General features: G+C 41.4%; 1 protein-coding gene across 3 annotated transcripts; it reads right to left on the bottom strand.

Moving 5' to 3' along the window:
• Positions 1 to 5,530: 5,530 nt before the first annotated feature.
• Positions 5,531 to 17,691, bottom strand: chsy3 (chondroitin sulfate synthase 3). 3 transcript variants are annotated; one of them, XR_013079192.1, is made up of 4 exons: positions 14,424 to 17,691; positions 11,969 to 12,252; positions 5,827 to 10,377; positions 5,654 to 5,744 (listed from the first exon to the last, which is right to left on the bottom strand). XR_013079192.1 is itself a non-coding variant. In XM_076757433.1 (3 exons), the coding sequence occupies exons 1-3, from the start codon at positions 14,986 to 14,988 to the stop codon at positions 8,812 to 8,814; spliced, it is 2,415 nt and encodes an 804-aa protein (XP_076613548.1). In that variant the 5' UTR covers positions 14,989 to 17,691; the 3' UTR covers positions 5,531 to 8,811. The 3 variants fall into 3 exon arrangements, 2 of the variants coding, with proteins under 2 accessions (XP_076613548.1, XP_076613550.1); XM_076757433.1 differs by having other exon boundaries at positions 5,531 to 10,377; XM_076757435.1 differs by lacking the exon at positions 5,827 to 10,377 and having other exon boundaries at positions 5,531 to 5,744.
• Between the last annotated feature and the right edge of the window lie 785 nt (positions 17,692 to 18,476).

The following is an 18,476-nucleotide window of genomic DNA, read 5'->3' as shown; positions in this document are numbered from 1 at the left end:
TCATGCACAAGCAGCTGGCCTAAGAGACTGTTTTTAGTGCAATGGAGAGTGAATACAATTCCACATGCCTTGGCTGTCTTCAGTAACAGGTCTTCTCTCCACAGAACTGGTCCTACCACAAGTCCTTGTAGTCCTGGGACTGGGATATCTGTCTCTTCCATTGTGATAAGACTGTCCTTTGACACACACACACACACACACACACACACACACAAAAACACACACACACACACACACACACACACACACACACACACACACACACACACACACACAAAGGGTAGACCAGTAGCTGAAAGGACAGATATGTTGCTTCTGTAGCTGAAATTATTTGCATGTCCCATGTATACCATTTATATATTTGCCAAATATTGTGGTAGAGAACTGGTCTGGTTTACTGTCATTGTTATTATACCTTGCTACTCTTTGCATCATTTGTAGATAGCTGGCTTGCAAGTTCATCAATGTCACGTCCCCATGGTTTCACGTCAGTTCTTCAACAGAAACAAAAGCAATTATCTGTCTGCAGTTATGCTTTGCTTTTATTGTGATCATCCACATTTATGCTGCTGATCTTATGGAGTGTAATTTTTTTCTAGCAGGCATGTGATGACTTGAGAAACAGATGTATAATTTTTTTTCCTATGCAGACATGTGATGACTTGAGAAACAGATGTGTGTTGTGATGTAAGCAGAGCATTGATGACCAGAGAAATAGCTGTAGCAACAATCGTGTAGTGCTATTGTGCTGAGCATTATGTTTGTTTACTCATTGTATGTATTGTTGGGTGTGGACATACCCTGCTGCTCCTCCACATGTGAAGTTCCTAACGGATAAATAAAGTTCTTTGAATTGAATTGAATTGAATTTGATTGAGCAGAGGCATGGTGGTACTCATGCGCATACTTCCTGGGACTTTCCTATGATTTGTGTGCAGGTGTCTTAGCAGCTGCTTCTCTGATCAGCTACCAAAAGATTACCTAATGCAACTATTGGACAGTACTTTAGAGGACGCCCCACAGGTGTGGTAAAAAACTGAATAAAAGACAACGGCCAGGTCATCTCAGACCAGAACACTTCTGGTGCATCTCGTGTGTACTTGAACCTGTTCTCCTTTTCTGTCAACATTCAAGTCTTTGCTTCCAAACTTTCTGACTCCTGCTGATTTTTACTGAACACAAGAAGATTTTTTCTGAACAACTGAACATGGTTGAAACTTTGATTTTTGGTCCATGTGGCTTGGAACTTATCAACCTTAACTGATGCACTGCCTAACAAACAATGTGTGTAATGACAGAATTTACCACGGAACAACCTTGTCTGTGTGTGTGTGTGTGTGTGTGTGTGTGTGTGTGTGTGTGTGTGTGTTTCCCTGCAGGGGCATGGCTGACAGGTTGGGCTCGGCCTCCTCTCCCTGAGCGCAGCTGCCCTGAGTCATTCAATCAAGACTCGCCTGCTGGCACAGTACATAAGCCCCGGTTCTCCACTCAGTATTCGTTGAATCATCCATTCACCTTCATGGTAACGACAGAGACTCCAGCAGACACTGCTAAGTATTTTTGACCTATTTTCCTTTGCCTGCCTTCCCGACTCCTGTTTCTCTTATATATGTGCTCAGGTGCCTTGCGCTCACCTGTCCCCATCCTTGCCTTGCCCATCCATGTCTTGGAAAAATTCTGGATCAGCTTGCCTCTCCCTCATCAAGACCTCCCCAGACTCTGAAAACTCTATCTTAGTTGGCTCCTGATATAAGTGATCATTAAAGACATTAAACCTTTTTTTGGTCTCTGGCCTCTCTGTTTGAGTATGGCATTTTCGGGGGCCTGTTCTACATTGTTTTTCACCATATGAGGTTGGACTGGGGTCTTTTTAATTATTATCATCTAGTTGCACCCACTTCTACAATGGCATGATATTTTTCCACCTGGAGAATTGGTGCTCCCATCATGGGAGTGGGTAGAAATAAGTATTCATTTGTATTTTCTTTTGCCAGTTTTCTTCAAATGTGATTCAAATTTGCTATTTAATTCTTATTGTGCTAGATGTCCAGTACCCATCAAAAGTTTGGACACACCTTCTCATTCATTGGTTTTTCTTTATTTTTTTATTTTCTACATTGTAGATTAATACTGGAGACATCCAAACTATGAAGGAACACATATGGAATTATGTAGTAAACAAAAAGTGTCAAACAAGCCAGAAAATGTTTTATATTTTAGATTATTCAAAATAGCTATCATTTGCTTTGATGACAGCTTTGCCCTCACTTGGCATTCTCTCAATCAATACATGTGTGGTTCCCACTGTGAAGCATGGAGGACGAGGTGTGATGGTGTGGGTGTGCTTTGCTGGTGACACTGTTTGTGATTTATTCAAAATTCAAGGCACACTTAACCAGCATAGCTACCACAGCATTCTGCAGCAATATGCCATCCCATCTGGTTTGTGCTTAGTGGGACCATCATTTGTTTTTCAACCGGACAATGTCCCCAAACACACATCCAGGCTATGTAAGGGCTATTTGGGCTGGGTGACTACCTCATGAAGATGATTAAGAGAAGGGCAAGATTGGGCAAAGCTGTCATCAAAGTAAATGATGGCTACTTTCAAGAATCTAAAGTATAAAACATATTCTGGTTTGTTTAACACATTTTTGTTTGCTACATAAATCTATATGTGTTCCTTCATAGTTTGGATGTCTTCAGTATTAATCTACAATGTAGAAAATAAAAAAATAAAGAAAAATCATTTAATGAGGTGTGCCAAAACTTTCGACTGTTACTGTATATATGTTTATGTCCTATTAAGTTTGATTATTCCGAAAACTGTAAATGTAACCTCAACTTCAGTGAATTTTCATGACCAGTGTTGAATTAACTCCCAGAGAGTTGATTCCAACACTTTGTCTGGGTTTATACAGCTCCACACTCTCTAGAGTTAAATCAAAACTTTTGAAATAGTTAAATATTTAACACTGTGCACTGAGTTCCTTCTTTAACTCACTAAACAGAGTTAAAGATGAGATGTATTTTTTACATCCTCATTAGTGTTGGATTCACACCCTATATAATCAGGCATCTACACTGAAAAGTGTTAAAATTAATTGTCAGATTGAATTACATAACCCCCCCCCAAAAAAGAAAATAATCCTGTCATTTATTTTGCTTTTCAGTGAAAATTAAAACATTTTGAAAGAAGCTTAGATGTACAAAGTTTCATCTAAAACACAATATGAGCTTTGAATATCAAATAGTTTATGAAACTTGAGCTCAGACATTTTTAATATACATCTTTCTTCAGTACGTAAAACTCTGAATGCATGACGATGGTCTATAAAATTCTCTGTGAATAGCTTGTTTGTCAACAAAAAAAGAGATCTGACAGATCAACGTATATTATTTGTCAGCAGACAAAATGCACAGAAACGAAGAGAGCCGTTCAAAAAACTTGACGGTTTATTTAAAGAACAAAAAACAATCGCCATGAACCAACAAAACACAGTCTAGTAAACAAACGCAAAATCAGCCCTAAAACAAAAGTCAACTACGCCGTGGCGAGTGGGTAGGAACAATACACACATTAAGCACGAGGAAATCAAAACGAGAAGAACAATTGTGGTAACAGGACAACGAAAAAACTAAGACACGTTCAACAGCGGCTAGGAAACAACAAGAACTAGGATGCAACGAGACAAGGAATGGCTGGAAAGTTTAGCATGTGCTCAAACAATCTGGCAGCGAGAAAAAGCCGCCACGCTGCTTAAGTGCAGGGAGAAATCAGTGGATGACCGTCAGGTGCGCCGTCTGCCCTCTGCACCGCCAGGCCACACCTCCACTGTGGAAAACAGGACACAAAACACAAAAACCCCTACACAGAAAACACTAACTAAATGTCACCAAGCACAGTGAAACATTATTTGGCAAAAGACTGGCATATCTTCTTCCATTACACTGCAGCTTTATACTCTCCAGCATCAACTTGAAACCAGCTAGTTGAGAAAACATCTTTTGGCAAGATAATTTCAAGCATTTCATTATTGACCAAATTCTCATCTCTAAGTGAAGATTTAATTGCATAATCATGCATAATGTCAAATGAATAATTATTACAAACATGGAAATATTTCAATGAATTCAGCATAAAATTCTTTTTCAAACCATATAGTGTCTTCAGTTGTGTTTTCCTGGAGAGACTGGCAATGCATTTCAAACACATCGTTTCCAAGAAGGATCACTTTTGGATCATCCTCACTGAATACTGTTTGACCATAATTTTTCTCAAGCAAACAAAGGGGACAGAAATGATGGCTACTGAATGATTAAAACCAAGAATTGTGTGCATCCCCAGATTATCTCCAGCGATCTGTGAGACTGTACCATATACGCGCTCAGAAAGTGGAAGACTTAGGCCCTGGCTTTCCAGTATTTTAAAATCATTTATCAACAGTTCTAGTATAACATCAAAACTATACTTTTGCAGATCATGTGTGTAAAAAAATGCAACCAACTGAATGTTCATTAAAACTGAATTAAATTTTGGGGGCAAATTCCTTACAACAAAATACAGACAGTCAATTTTATGAATTCCACACTTGGAGCCAAGGGGACTGGCTGGTTCAATATCATTGTAGTAATGCAAGTCTTTCAGCTGTAAACAAAGGGTGGGTCTTAAAATAAATTTTATCACAAAAATCAGTGTATGTGTCAGGCTCTGATGTACACTTATTCTTTAGTAAAACACAAATTTCTGGATGTCTGCACATAAACTTTAATGTTTCTAAAATTGGCACATATATAAAATCTAATATCTTTCACAGGTACTTGATCATAAGAACCAGATTTTTGATTTCGCCTATTGTCATATCTTGCTCCTAGAGCTGTGATCGGGTACTCGGCAGTAAGTCGGACTTTCTGGTGGGGGTTGGCCTCTGTCCGGGCTGTGCTTTCTCACCAATCCTGTTCGTGATATTCATGGACAGGATATCAAGGAGTAGTCGGGGGGAGGAGGATCTGCAGTTCGGTGTGCTGAGGGTTGATTTATTTGAAATACATTTAAAGGGGCAATACAACCAGTGACCAGTGATTGTTTTCTTAGTTAGCAACATGTAATAACTGCATGCAGGGCCCTTTGACCATGTAGTGGAAATGAAAAAGGCAGTAAGTGGTCAGCTGGACACCTTGGAGATGCATGACAGGCAAAGGTGTGAATGGCTTTGTGTCTCGAGTGCCCACTTGTGATTGGATCACCTACGCATGTTAATGCCAGGTGTAAGGTGCCAAAGAGGGCTAAATTCTGCAGCTGAGATCATGTGATTTTTTTTATCAGCTGTGGAGCTGCCTCTTGCACATGCTCTCCTGGAGGTCCTTCATTTGGTTTGCAGTTAAGCACTCTTGGAGGATCCAGCTTCTCGTTTAGGATAAAAGAAAAGACACACTGACCAAATTTCTGTTAGGTGTACGAACACCCTGAGACCAGAGGAAGGCGAACTCACTGTGAAGGCTTTCAGAGAGAACACAGGGCACAGGCAGGTAGAAACAAAAAGGGTTTATTAACCAAGGGTGTCCACAAAAACGGGTAAACAAAAGGCGAGAGCACAAAAACCACTCTGCACAGTTCAACCAAGGGTGTCCACCAAAACGGGAAGAAAACAAGGCGAGAGCAAAAACGTGCTCTGATGAATCCGAGCTCCAACTCCTCTCATAACCGAGGCTGGGCTGAGGGCTATCCACAGGGCTAAAAGCTCCTACAAAAGAAAAACAGAGCATAAGTCAGCGGACCGAAAAGACACAGGGGATCAGAAGGCTGGCAGAGGAACAACAGAATACCACGGAGGTAAGCAGACGATCTGACGAATACTGGAGAGAAGAGCAGGGGTTAAATGCAGCAGCTGATTAGGAGGTGATGAGGTGATGACTTGCAGGTGTGTGAGAGGAGGCGGGTAGGAGGAGCTGTCTAACAGGTGCAGCCTCCCAACACGGACCTGGACAGACAGGGGAAGACAGACAAGACCACAAGGGGGCAAAGGAAACACAGGGAAAACACAGGGAAAAAAGGGGAAGACAGAGCCCTGCCTGACAATTTCTGTATTTCAGCATTTATTATAAATATTCAGTTGGTATTAAAGCAGTTGTTATTGCAAACAGAGTTAAGTCATTATGCTAGGGTAATGCATTCACTTGAGAAGAAAAATGTTGCCCTATTTTCCTGAATTCATGAGATTATTATCTCTCGATTTTTGTGTTGAGTAATGGTTAACATTAATTCTAAAGGAATTAAGTTGTATTATTTGTGTGTATGCTCTGGTTATGTCTGTGTTTTTGCCTACACATCAAAACTGCAGAGGGAATTTCTGAATATCTTCACCTGGGAAGGACTTAGTGACTTAAAACTGTTTTTTGTGTGGATAAAAGGCCAAAATGCATAGGAAAAAGTTTAAGCTATCACTTAGCTTGATCAAAATTATTTATCTTTCTGTCTTGCTGAAGAAATTAGTGTATGATTCAGAAGTCTGAAAACAGCTCCTGCAGTCATAATGACAAATATTTGTTTGGTTTCTCATTATGATAATTGTTACAAGAAATGCAAAGAAAAGTTTGCTGGTAAAACTGAATAATATGGTATGAAGTGATACAAGGAAATTTTTTGTCAAGGTGGCAGCAATAACCTTCTGTAGGAACCAGCCTAACTTAAAGCTGTTCTGCGAGTTTGTTCCAGCTATTTTTTTTTTTTTTTTTACCAGATTATTCCTTTTCAAAATAGGCAGTGGGTGTTTTATCATATTAAAGCACAAGGCTGCATGATGACAAGCTATGGTCCTGAAGCAGAAGTGTCAACATTATAATAACTATGGCAGTAAGAAAAAGCTAAAATAATGACAATTAATTACAGTTGAGGGGAAGTCAATAAGTAATAGCTCAAAACAGATCCTTTGCTTAGCTCAACAATGTCCTTTAGAAGATACAGTAGAACTGAAAAATACACACAAAAAGCAGAAATTGCACCACTGCTGTCTGAATTTAGCATCAGAGGAACTGACCCTTCTCAAACCACGTACAAACTTTCAAGTCGACCATGATTCCAAGTCCAGTCTCACTGAAATTACTGCAGGTGTCAGGTCTATCCAAAATTTGAACTGGAACTGACAGGACCAGAGATGACCTAACAGTATGACAACATGATGTGCTCCATCATCAGTTAGCCAGTCAAAAGGCCACTACTGTCTGAAGTGCAGCTTCATGGTGTTACAAATTATGATTGTGCCTGTGACTTTAATGGGGTCAGCATGCTTCAAATGAAGTGTCTGTCAAAGGATCATACAGCATCTGAAATCCTCTCACTCTACACTTTTGTTGTAGGTGGCACGGTGGCAACACTGTCGCCTCACAGCAAGAAGGTCCCAGGTTCGATTCTCGCTGTGGGCACCAGGGGTGTGTCCTCCACCATGCCTTCGGTGCCTGCTGTAAAAAAAAAGAGGCCTTTCTGTGTAGAGTTTGCATGTTCTCCCCGTGTTCACCTAGGGTATCCTCTGTTAAAAAATATACCCCCACTAAAAAACATGCAAGAAGATCACCACCTGACCAATGGTAATGGCGAAGATGGGTCCCCGGGCGCCGGTCTGGCTGCCCACCGCTCATGGTCTGCCGCGGAGGAGGGACGACTAGGATGGGTGAAATGCGGAGGACAAATTTCACCTCGTGTGCAGTGCGTGCATGTGTGTGACAAATAAAGGGGAATGTCTCCCTCCGATTCTTCTTCTTTTTCTTTTCCAACCTCAGCATTGGGAGGGATGTGTCTGACAATTTTTATAAGTTTTCAACTTGACAGTCATACAGTCGTTTGTTTAAGTTTTACAATTTTGTAAACATTGTATTACCTGTCTTCTGTAGTCACATTTTGAGTAATGGCAGGAAGCACATTCAGGATGCCGGCAAACTGAATCTGCATGGTTTAGGACCAATAAAAATAAGGTAAACAAATGATAGCTACCATAGGTAGGAGAGAAAACAATCACACAATGTTAAATAACATAGTGCTGTAGCAGGTCAGGAATCATCCCTGCAGGGACAGTAACAAACACTGTGTGGTTCACTTCACTGGGAGATTAAGGTAGTTAAACGGGCCAACTCTCTCTATCACACACAGAAACACAAATACACACGAACAGAGTGTGTAATGCAGAAGACGATGCTGCTCATAGCACAGCAAGCATCCACATTCTATTATTCAATTCACTAGTTAACCCAGTTACAAGCAATGATTCTGCTGGATACTGAAACACATTACAACAGCACACTGGGTACACACTTAAACATCCTTATGGTTTGGCTATAATATACATTTTTTACTTTTAGATATTCTGGGTGGTACAACTTGTTCTTTGAGTCATTTTTTTTTTCTTAAATTTCCCAAGCTTGGTACTCCCCAAAGTAGCCTTGGTCATTTCTGTATGTCTAAAAAAGACACTGGTACAAAATTAGAGTTAACCCTAACCCACCCCCTAATGAACTGCAATAAAGGCTTGTTATTTGTATCATTGGCATAGTCAACAATAAATAAATACATCTGTAACACTGAAGTGAACAGTACAATGCCAATGTACCCACTTACTGTCAAATTGTTTTTAGTCAGTGGTTTTCCCAGCTGGTTTGAAACTGGATAAGGTAGCAGACACTTTGATGTGGTTTCTTGTTTTGGAAAGAATAGTACCAAGGCCCTCAAATTTTCCAGGTTGTGAAGACCTCTGATCCAAAGTCACTGTCCACATTCAAGCAGAACTAAGGAAACTGTGCATGTCCAGTAGGGCTGGAATGTTACAATGAAGTTCTGTTATATCCTACGTGTTTCTCCAGCCACTGCTCTGCTAGCTGCATTGTCGATGCAAACATGCTTGCTCTTGACCCAAGGCACATTCTAAGTTGCTTCTGTTCAAGACTTGTGTTGCAGTGGACAGGATGATACATGTGCACAATGCCTGGTTCTTGGCTGCGTAACACTGTCAAACCAGAATTAATAACTTTTGTGAACAAGTCTACATCTTCCAATTCCCAGCCTATGAATGAGGTGTCAAAACCTCCGGCTTTTAGTAAATCACTCTTGAAAACACAGGTGATTCCAAAGCCATGTTCTCGCCAGAAACCACTTTCCTTGGTGAGCACAAATGTGTTTTCTCTTGGGGCTTTCTGAGGATATACTATCTTGGGGTTGTACTGACTAAAGACTACAGGAAAATAGACCTGTCTCCCTTGGACAGCATTGTCTCTGCAGCGTTGCAAGGCATCACCATTAAAAATGAGATCAACATCACAGAAGAAGAGTAGAGTGTCATTATCAAGCTGTGAGAAACTCAGCTGCAGAGCCAATCCCCGTGAAAAGTTGCCTGTCACAGGGATTAAGGACAGGTCAGCTTTGGGATACTTCTTGTAGTAGTCTTTGATTAACTTAATGTGTTTTCCTCTGTTCTGATTGCTCTCATTGTTCACCAGAATGATGAAGAGCTTAACGTTTTGTTTGGGTATCAAACACTCTTTCTCAAAGTTCTCCATAAAGTGGACAAAGGTATCGTAGCGACCTAACAATGGGACAAGGATGTTCACCTTTGTCTGGTTTTGCTCCCACATTTCCCTGGTTGATTCATACACCTGGAAAGGTGACAAAAACTTAATAGAGTTGGATAAGAAAGACAAGGATTGGGATTCAGAGTTGATGGCAGACATGAGTTCAGCTACATCTAATTCTTCAGTTTCAGTAAAGAAGGGTCGGCTAAAGGATTGCTGAAGATAAGCATGCCGCCTCACAGACACTGTTATTTTGCCTCCCTTATGTTTCTTGTACAGAAGCAGTAAGTCTAAGATGTATTCTGCACCATGCACTGGATCCACCCTGTAGTAGCCATATTGAATCTCTTTAAAGTCAATTACACGGCCACGCATTTTCGAATTCTCATTAATCATGTCCATGACCTGGAGTATAATGTCTTCTAGTGCAGTCTGAAACAAGTTCCCAAGGCTGTGCTGGACCATCCTGTTCTCAACAGTTGAGTAAATATGCTGGCCCATCAGGAAATCCCACTCAATGACATCATTTCTCTCATTTGGCTGATAGAGCATGTAGGATGGTGGGGACCCTAGCTGTTGATCTTCCCACAGTACTTCTGTATTACTGAGGTAACTCATAATTAGGCCTTCACGGTGGAGCAGGATGGTATGGTAACGAAGCCTTGAGATCTCACGGCATAGCATGAATCTGTGGAGCCGGCACTGGTGGGCGGACTTCTTGTTGGGGTGGAGTGTAATGGCATTGTGGATCTTGCTACTACGAACCTCTTCAATGAAACCTTTCTTGTTGTGTTCATAGTTCTCATAGAAGAGCTGCTGCATCTGTGGAAACAGTTGCAACGCCATGATAAGAGCATGGATGATATCCAGGTAGGAGTGCAAACAACACTCTCAACTCCTTACTATTTTCCACTTTGGTCCAGCTAAACTAACTGTGCTTTTAAGCAAATTGGTCTTTTTACATCACAGATTAACTATACACTGAGCTTAAGAGGTCTTTACTGACCAATGTACTGAAAAGTATTGTTGTCCATGTGGGCAGCATACTTGAAACAGACAAAGATGCCATCAAGAGTGCAGTATGGTGGCTCAGTGGTTAGCACTGTTGCCTCACAGCAAGAAAGTCCCAGGTTTGATTCCCAGCCAAGGCAGTTTCTCACTATGCAAATTTTGCATGTTCTCCCAGTGTTTGGTGTGACCGCTGACCACCAAAATCTAATCAGTTTATCCTTGAAATAGACATTCTGTAGGAACTGGCATACGAATTCTTGAGTTATGGCTAAAAATGATTATTGTACACAGCCAGTATTACTCTCAAATGTCAGTGTATTGTCTAGTATGGTTCCCAAATACTTGTAGGAGTCCACTATTTCTATGTTTTGGTCATCAATCACCGTACTGTCAGGAGAGGAGTGAGAATATCTAAAATCAATGTACGTCCTTAGTCTTTGACACATTCAGAATTAAAAACGATTCATGACACCAATTTGAAAACATAGTGAAAAACAGAATCATGGGAAATTTCCTTGCTGTTTAGCAGGGTAACTATAACTGTATCATCAGCAAACTTCAGGATGTGATGGTTTTTGTACATCCTGTGGCATATAATATTTTATATGTACATAATATATTAAGGACTTGCAATGTGTGTTATAATACCATTTTTATTTGGTACGGATACAAAGTGTGAGAAAGGATTGATGAAATATGAGTTTCTTGTCATTTTTGGCCCCTCCAAGCACCAGTACATAATAGCATGGGTAGATGTACATCGAAATCCAAGTCACATCTGGCTTGACTGAATTTTAAGAAACAACGTCTCACTTGATCTACAGTGAGCAGGAATAATTCTTACCACAGCCTGACTGAGAGTGAGTTTGGGTTTTAGGGTGGGGTGAAAGCGTACCCCTGTAAAGGAAAGGGGTCTGCTGGATTTTTAACACAAGACAAAATGAGAGCATCACTGCAAATTGGAATGTAACACAATTGTTTTATCTTTCTCATCTTGTTTTCATAATCGTTGAAAGCCAAAATTGTTACTGAGAATAAAATTGCATTAATTGCGCAGCCCTACTCCAAAGGCCATAAACTTAACAATGTTACAATGAAAGCCCTGATATAAAGTGGAATGGCATTGCCATAGTTGTCCATCACCAAATAAGAGTGGCTCTATGACATGTAATGGTCTTATTTGCTGTTTGTTTTAACAAAGTCTTAAGTCTAAACTAAGTCTTAAAATAAAAACTAAAAATTTTCTTAGAAATTCTGTTTGGTTTTATTCATGTGAAAAGTTATAATAGACCATAAATTCTGATTAGACTAAATTCCCACAAAATGATCACATTCCCCCACTGTCACTAGATAGACTCCACGATATTCCCAGCAACAGGAAACACATTGACTCAATCCATACCTCATAAGACCACACACACTGCGTTCCTCCAAAGCGTCGCACACAGCGGCCCACTTCCACATCCTCATGGGTGGTGTACATCTCCCTCAGACAGGTACTGATGTGAGGAACCATCCTGTGTAGCACCTCTCGACTGAAAACCATCCCAGGGCCTCCCATGCAGAAGTTCTCTCCAGGCTCTAAGGCTAGTCTGCCCAACTCCTCAGCCATGCCCAAGCCTGTCTGGCCAAGGTAAAGGGGCTTACTGCTGTTTAGTGACCGCAAAAACAACTCCAGCTTCTCACCTGGCAGAAGGTGAAAGTGGCAGAAATTAGATGATTTTTTTTTACAACATGTCAAATTTTTCCAGTAGTATGGTAAACATTTGTCACATATGAACATCATTTCTTCCATTAAAATTAAGCACATTTTACTATTAATTCATCATATAATGAGAAATAAAATATGAAACTGACTTATACTGACTTGACTTGTAGTCAGTCTCAACTAAATCACATAACAAAGAGAGTCTTTTTTCTTCAAGGTGACTAGTTTCTGTATGGCATGGAAATGTACTTGAATGTAACTGTTCACAATGAGATCTTTCACGTACACTGAAAACTAGGAATAATTCAATGTCTCAATGCCACCATGAAGTAATCAGCTGGTCTCAATAAGCTATTTCATTATTTTAAATGATGAATTTTTTTCACATCTAGTCCATGTTATCCTGTCATTTTCAGCAGAATGAGATAAGACTTAGCTTTTTAAAACTAGCTTTAAGATTATGTAAGAGAATGGCTCTTTTTTTTGTAGTTCTGCCCATCACAAACACAAACAGCTGCACCTCCAGTCACCAGTCTGTCAAACTCCTGAAGTTTGCGGATGACACCACCCTCATCGGACTCATCTCTGATGGCGACGAGTCCACCTACAGGTGGGAGGTTGACCATCTGGTGACCTGGTGCAACCAGAACAACCTGGAGCTCAACGCTCTAAAGACAGTGGAGATGGTTGTGGACAACAGGAAGAACTCAGCCTCACCTGTCCCCATCACCCTCTGTGACTCCACTATTGACACTGTGGAGTCTTTTCGCTTCCTGGGAACTATCATCTCCCAGGACCTCAAGTGGGAGTCGAACATCAGCTCCCTCATCAAGAAAGCACAGCAGAGGATGTACTTCCTACGGCAGCTGAAGAAATTCAGCCTGCCAAAGACAATGATGGTGCACTTCTACACAGCCATCATTGAGTCCATCCTCACCTCCTCCATCACCATCTGGTACGCTGCTGCCACCGCCAAGGACAAAGGCAGACTGCAGCGTGTCATTCGGTCTGCAGAGAACGTGATCGGCTGCAATCTCCCATCTCTTCAGGACCTGTACGACTCCAGGACCCTGAGGCGTGCAGAAAAGATTGTGGCTGATCCCTCTCACCCTGGACACAAACTCTTTGAGTCACTCCCCTCTGGCAGGAGGCTGCGGTCCATCAGGACCAAAACCTCACGCCACAAGAACAGTTTTTTCCTGTTTGCTGTCAGCCTTATCAACAAGGCCCAGAACCCCCGCTGACACTCTTCACACTCCACCTCTGCCTCATCTTGCCACATTGACATAAATACAACTCTATGCGTTACATTAACACTCAGATTGGACTTCCTTCTGAAAAAACAGACTGTGTTCCCGGAAAAAACAAACAAACAAAAAACAGACTTGTGTATATATATTAATATTGTTATATTTTGTGCTCTTATTTTTAATAGATGTGTCATGCACCAACTGCACCACAACAAATTCCTCGTATGTGTAAAATCATACTTGGCAATAAAGCTTTTTCTGATTCTGATTCTGATTCATTTCTATAAATTATGATAACATTGTGGTCTCTTAAGTAATAGCTGAGATCTTGGAAGAAGGCAACATCACCACAACAATGTCCAACAGGGCAAGAAACCCAGCAGTCAGATGATCAAGCAGGTTAGAATCAAACCATTAATTTATCAAATTCTGGAGGTAAACCTGAAATTAACTGCATCCAAACATTAGTAATAATCCCTTGTTGTGTAGAAAAAACTGTGGCACACCGCTAGTGTTAAGTACAGCATCGTTTAAGCAGGATCTATAATCTGTCATGGATGTTTACAACAGACAGTTTGGGTCGTAATTTTTCTGTTCACCTCTTCCACACAAGAGACTGTGTGTTTCCAGCCTGTCTGATTGACTGACTACTTTAGTTTCTTTACTGGTCAGAGTTCTTTGTAGATTTGAGAACATGTGGCCATGTTCCCTGATCTCATTAATAAACTTGGTGAGTACGTTATTATAACCTATAAGAAGGATGGACAAAAATAATACCAAAATTATTTTAAAACAGAATAATCCTTTTGGCACACATGCACACACACACACACACACACACACACACACACACACACACACACACACACTATACGTTTCATTATTCACAGAATAATCACCTCTTATGTAAACATCATCATCTGCCCGCATGAACCACTCGTATTTATCCAGGTAGTGGTCGTGGATATATTTCAGCATCATGAACGACTTCTTCTGTGGCGGGTAGGAGTCGTCCACACCTGCCAGCGACACCACCGGGACTGGGACGGGTACGTGGACGGTGTCAGATACAGTGCTCGAGAAGAACTCCACCTTCCCGGGTATGGAACTCACCCAGGTCTTGTACGCAGCCACGGCGCGAGACCGCAGATATTTTTTCGCTGTCATCACGCCGACATAGAGGAAACGGTTTGATCTACTTGAGGATTTCCCCGTATCTCCGCTACTGTTCACTGTGGTCCCGTCCTTACTGAAGTGTGGACTGTCCTGGTTTTTGACAGCTGCGGTGTTCCCGAGGATGTTTGGACCCTTACCAACAGAGGAGTCACTGTGGTACAGGCACACCTGAGATTTTTTCCTTTTACTTTCCAGAACCTGAGGTACAATAAGCCAAGAGGACGCGACGAATCCGAGAAAGATGCCGAACATAACGGTCGTACACGGCCTTCTTGATTTCAGAGCCATATTGCCAATTTACCTTACGAAAAATTTAACTCAGGGTGAATGCAGTGCAACTACGTAAATTCTGCGTCTGGGGAGGTGCTGACGTTTATGGGCATTCAACATCTCTGTTGAGTAGTCTGGGAGCCCTGCTATTTGGAATGGGAAAAATGTAATTTCCACATCTGACTGTGTAGGCATTTGTGCCAACCAGTACCAGATTTCACCTATTTTATAAGTTCCATTATAACCGAAAACTGCGTTGAATTTTTCAGATATCCCGACTGCCGAATATTGTTCTAGTGGGTTTTTTTTATTATTATTATTTTAATAATAGTCTTGTGGCCAGTCGTTACCGCATGTCTAGGATTTAGCGAGTATGATTATAGCACGCCAGCGTTCTCCTCGTCGTCCCAACAGTCATCGCTCTATAACCTTAACTCGCCCCGAACTAAACAGTGAAGTTTGTTCGTGCTGTTTAGACGGTTGTTTTCATGCCAACTATACGGATATCTAATCATCTATCTCCATATCAGGAACAGCTAAATTGACATCACATTGGTCTGCGCTCCGTCATCAAGAACAGGAAGACTTCCTTTCTTCAGTATAAAAGCGTAAAATCTCTAAATCTGAAGGACTGAACTAAAATGACTTCCGTACTACAGCCAATTAATTTAAAAAGAAATGTAAATATAAATAGTAATTGTTCTAATTGATAATAAATCTTACAGCAGGACGTTGGTGCTTTTATTTTGAAGGCTGATTATACACCAGCAACCCTTTTTGTTCCCAAACTACTATAATGAAAAGCAGACATCGGATCCTTTTTTTTTTTTCTTGTTTGAGGGTTCGTCCACATTTGTTGGCGATACTTGTTGGGAAATCATTACATGCAGAAATTAAACAATATGGAAGCATTTCCACCAATGACAGAAAAAAACAAAAATAGCCCCATGGTATGTTAAAACTATAAAATTAAAAATCGAAATTATGAGATAAAAAGTCAAAATTCTGAGATAAAATGTCAAAATTTAACATAACACTAATAAGATAAAAAGTCAAAATTATGAGATAAACTTGAAATTTTGAGATTAAAAAATGAAATTATGAGTTTGTAGTAAAGGTCACGCCACCAGATGGCATCCCTGAAATGAAAATTGTGTCACTACTGCTTCCTTGAGTTGCTTTATGTTACTCAAAGGTTAGCTGTTTAATCAAGAGTTGGTAAGTATTATCACAGCTATAATAACCTTCTAATGTAACATAGTGCTGTGAAGACCTGCTGTATGTACCGTATTTTACTATTTGTTCAGTCCACGTTATGGTCATTTGACTCAGGCATAAGATATTTAAAATGGACAAACATATAATCTCATTCACATTATAGCAAGACACAACACTATTTAATCCCCGGTAATCCGAAGGTGTTCTGAAAAAAATCTTGGTGAGTGGGTTTTATTACTCTTATCACCATTGTACTATCAAGGTTGTGACAAAACAAAATACCGTACTTAACAATTAAATGCTCTGTAGAGGGAAAAAAAATTAAAATGATATTAAAATGGTCAGCTAAGTTGTTTGCATGATGTTGAGTATAAATCACTGTAAAATCATAAATAAATGTATGTCATGCAAGGTCTTGAGTCAGTATAATAACTAATTGGACCATAAAATATTCATGTAAATTGGACCAAATAATAGCCCTTTTGTACAACTCTCTTTTTGCTACATAGTTCTGAAATAAATCAAGCACATAAACATGCTCAAGGGATATTTAACCATTTTGTTATGGCTGTGGTCTCTTGTTGCTGTTTTTCTGTTTCCGTAGACTTGCTCCCTGGCGCACCACTCCTCACCAGAAGACTTTACAACCTGACCAAACCCGAAGGAGAGGCTATGGAAACGTACATAAATGACTCACTAGCTGCTGGACTGATCAGACCATCCTCCTCCCCTGTTGGCGCAGGGGTTTTCTTCGTTGAGAAAAAGGACAAGGCCCTGCGCCCCTGCATAGACTTTACTGGACTGAACAACATCACCATAAAAAACAAATACCCACTACTACTCATAGACTCTGCATTCAGCCCCCTCCATGAGGCTTGTTTTCTCCAAGCTGGATCTGCGCAATGCCTACCATCTGATCCAGATCCGCGAGGGGGATGAATGGAAAACAGCGTTCAACACACACCTTGGACATTTTGAATATATGGTAATGCCTTTTGGGTTAACAAATGGTCCTGTGGTTTTTCAGTCTTTTGTTAATGATGTATTGAGAGATCTGTTAAACAGGGTGGTTTTTGTATATCTGGATGATATTTAGATTTTTTCCCGCAACCAGGAAGAACACGTTGGCCACGTCAGAGACGTGCTACAGAGACTATTGGAAAACAAACTGTATGTGAAAGCAGAAAAATGTGAGTTTCACGTGTCAACGGTTAATTTCCTGGGTTACATGGTGGAAAATGGGCAGCTCCGGGCCGATCCCTCCAAAATCGAGGCAGTAAAGGGATGGCCCGTGCCTACTAGATGTAAGCAGCTGCAGAGATTTCTGGGCTTTGCAAATTTTTACAGAAGATTCATTCGAGATTACAGTCGTATAGCAGCCCCCCTCTCTCGCTTAACTTCCAGCAACATTCCTTTCACTTGGTCACCTAATGCTGAGAAAGCATTTGTAAAACTTAAAACTATGTTTGTTAACGCTGTCTTAATCCACCCAGATCCTGAGCAGCAGTTCGTGGTGGAGGTGGATGCGTCAGATTCAAGAGTAGGGGCTGTTCTCTCCCAGCGTCTGCCTGCGGACCAGAAGCTCCATCCGTGCGCTTTCTTCTCCCGCCGTCTCACCCCAGCAGAATGAAATTACAATGTGGGGAACCGGGAGCTGCTGGCGGTGGTGCTGGCCCTGCAAGAATGGTGGAACTGGCTGGAGGGAGCTGCTCAACCCTTCATTGTGTGGACAGACCATAAAAACTCATCTTACCTCTGCTCCGCGTAGAGGTTGAACTCCCGGCAAGCTCGATGGGCTCTCTTCCTGGGGTGGTTCAGTTTCACCCTCACATAGGCCATCTTGTCATGCACCGTGTGTGCCCACAACAAACCATCCCACCGAGCCCCGGCAGGCCTCCTACACCCCTTGCTAGTTCCTCCGCACCCCTGGTCCCACATCGCCGTGGACTTTGTCACTGGCCTCCCCCCTTCCGAAGGTAACGACACGATCTTAACCATAGTTGATCGGTTCTCCAAGGTGGTTCATTTTGTCCCTCTTCCCAAACTGCCCACCCATTTATTAGTGCAGCATGTGTTCAGGCTTCACGGGATTCCCCAGGATATTGTGTTGGACCAGGGGCCCCAGTTTACATCAAAAGTCTGGAAGCCTTTCTGCCGGGCGCTGGGCACCACATCCAACCTCACCTCAGGCTACCATCCTCATTCTAACGGGCAGACTGAGCGGGCGAACTAAGACCTGGAGACCTCCCTACGCTACGTTGCCTCCCGCCTCCCCGCCTCTTGGTCCA

This window comes from Chaetodon auriga, chromosome 19 (genome assembly GCF_051107435.1).
Source record: "Chaetodon auriga isolate fChaAug3 chromosome 19, fChaAug3.hap1, whole genome shotgun sequence".
Taxonomy (NCBI): Eukaryota; Metazoa; Chordata; class Actinopteri; order Chaetodontiformes; family Chaetodontidae; genus Chaetodon; species Chaetodon auriga.
This window is presented reverse-complemented; position numbering and strand designations above follow the sequence as displayed.

Bases quoted from the DNA above. Each gene is read 5' to 3' on its own strand.
- chsy3 (XM_076757433.1), bottom strand. From the start codon at position 14,988: ATGGCTCTGAAATCAAGAAGGCCGTGTACGACCGTTATGTTCGGCATC. The intron at 12,253-14,423 runs GTGATTATTCTG...ACCTTCTGCCAG, and splicing joins TGATGATGTTTACATAAGAG to GTGAGAAGCTGGAGTTGTTT. The intron at 10,378-11,968 runs GTATGGATTGAG...CTGTTTCCACAG, and splicing joins AGTGTGTGTGGTCTTATGAG to ATGCAGCAGCTCTTCTATGA.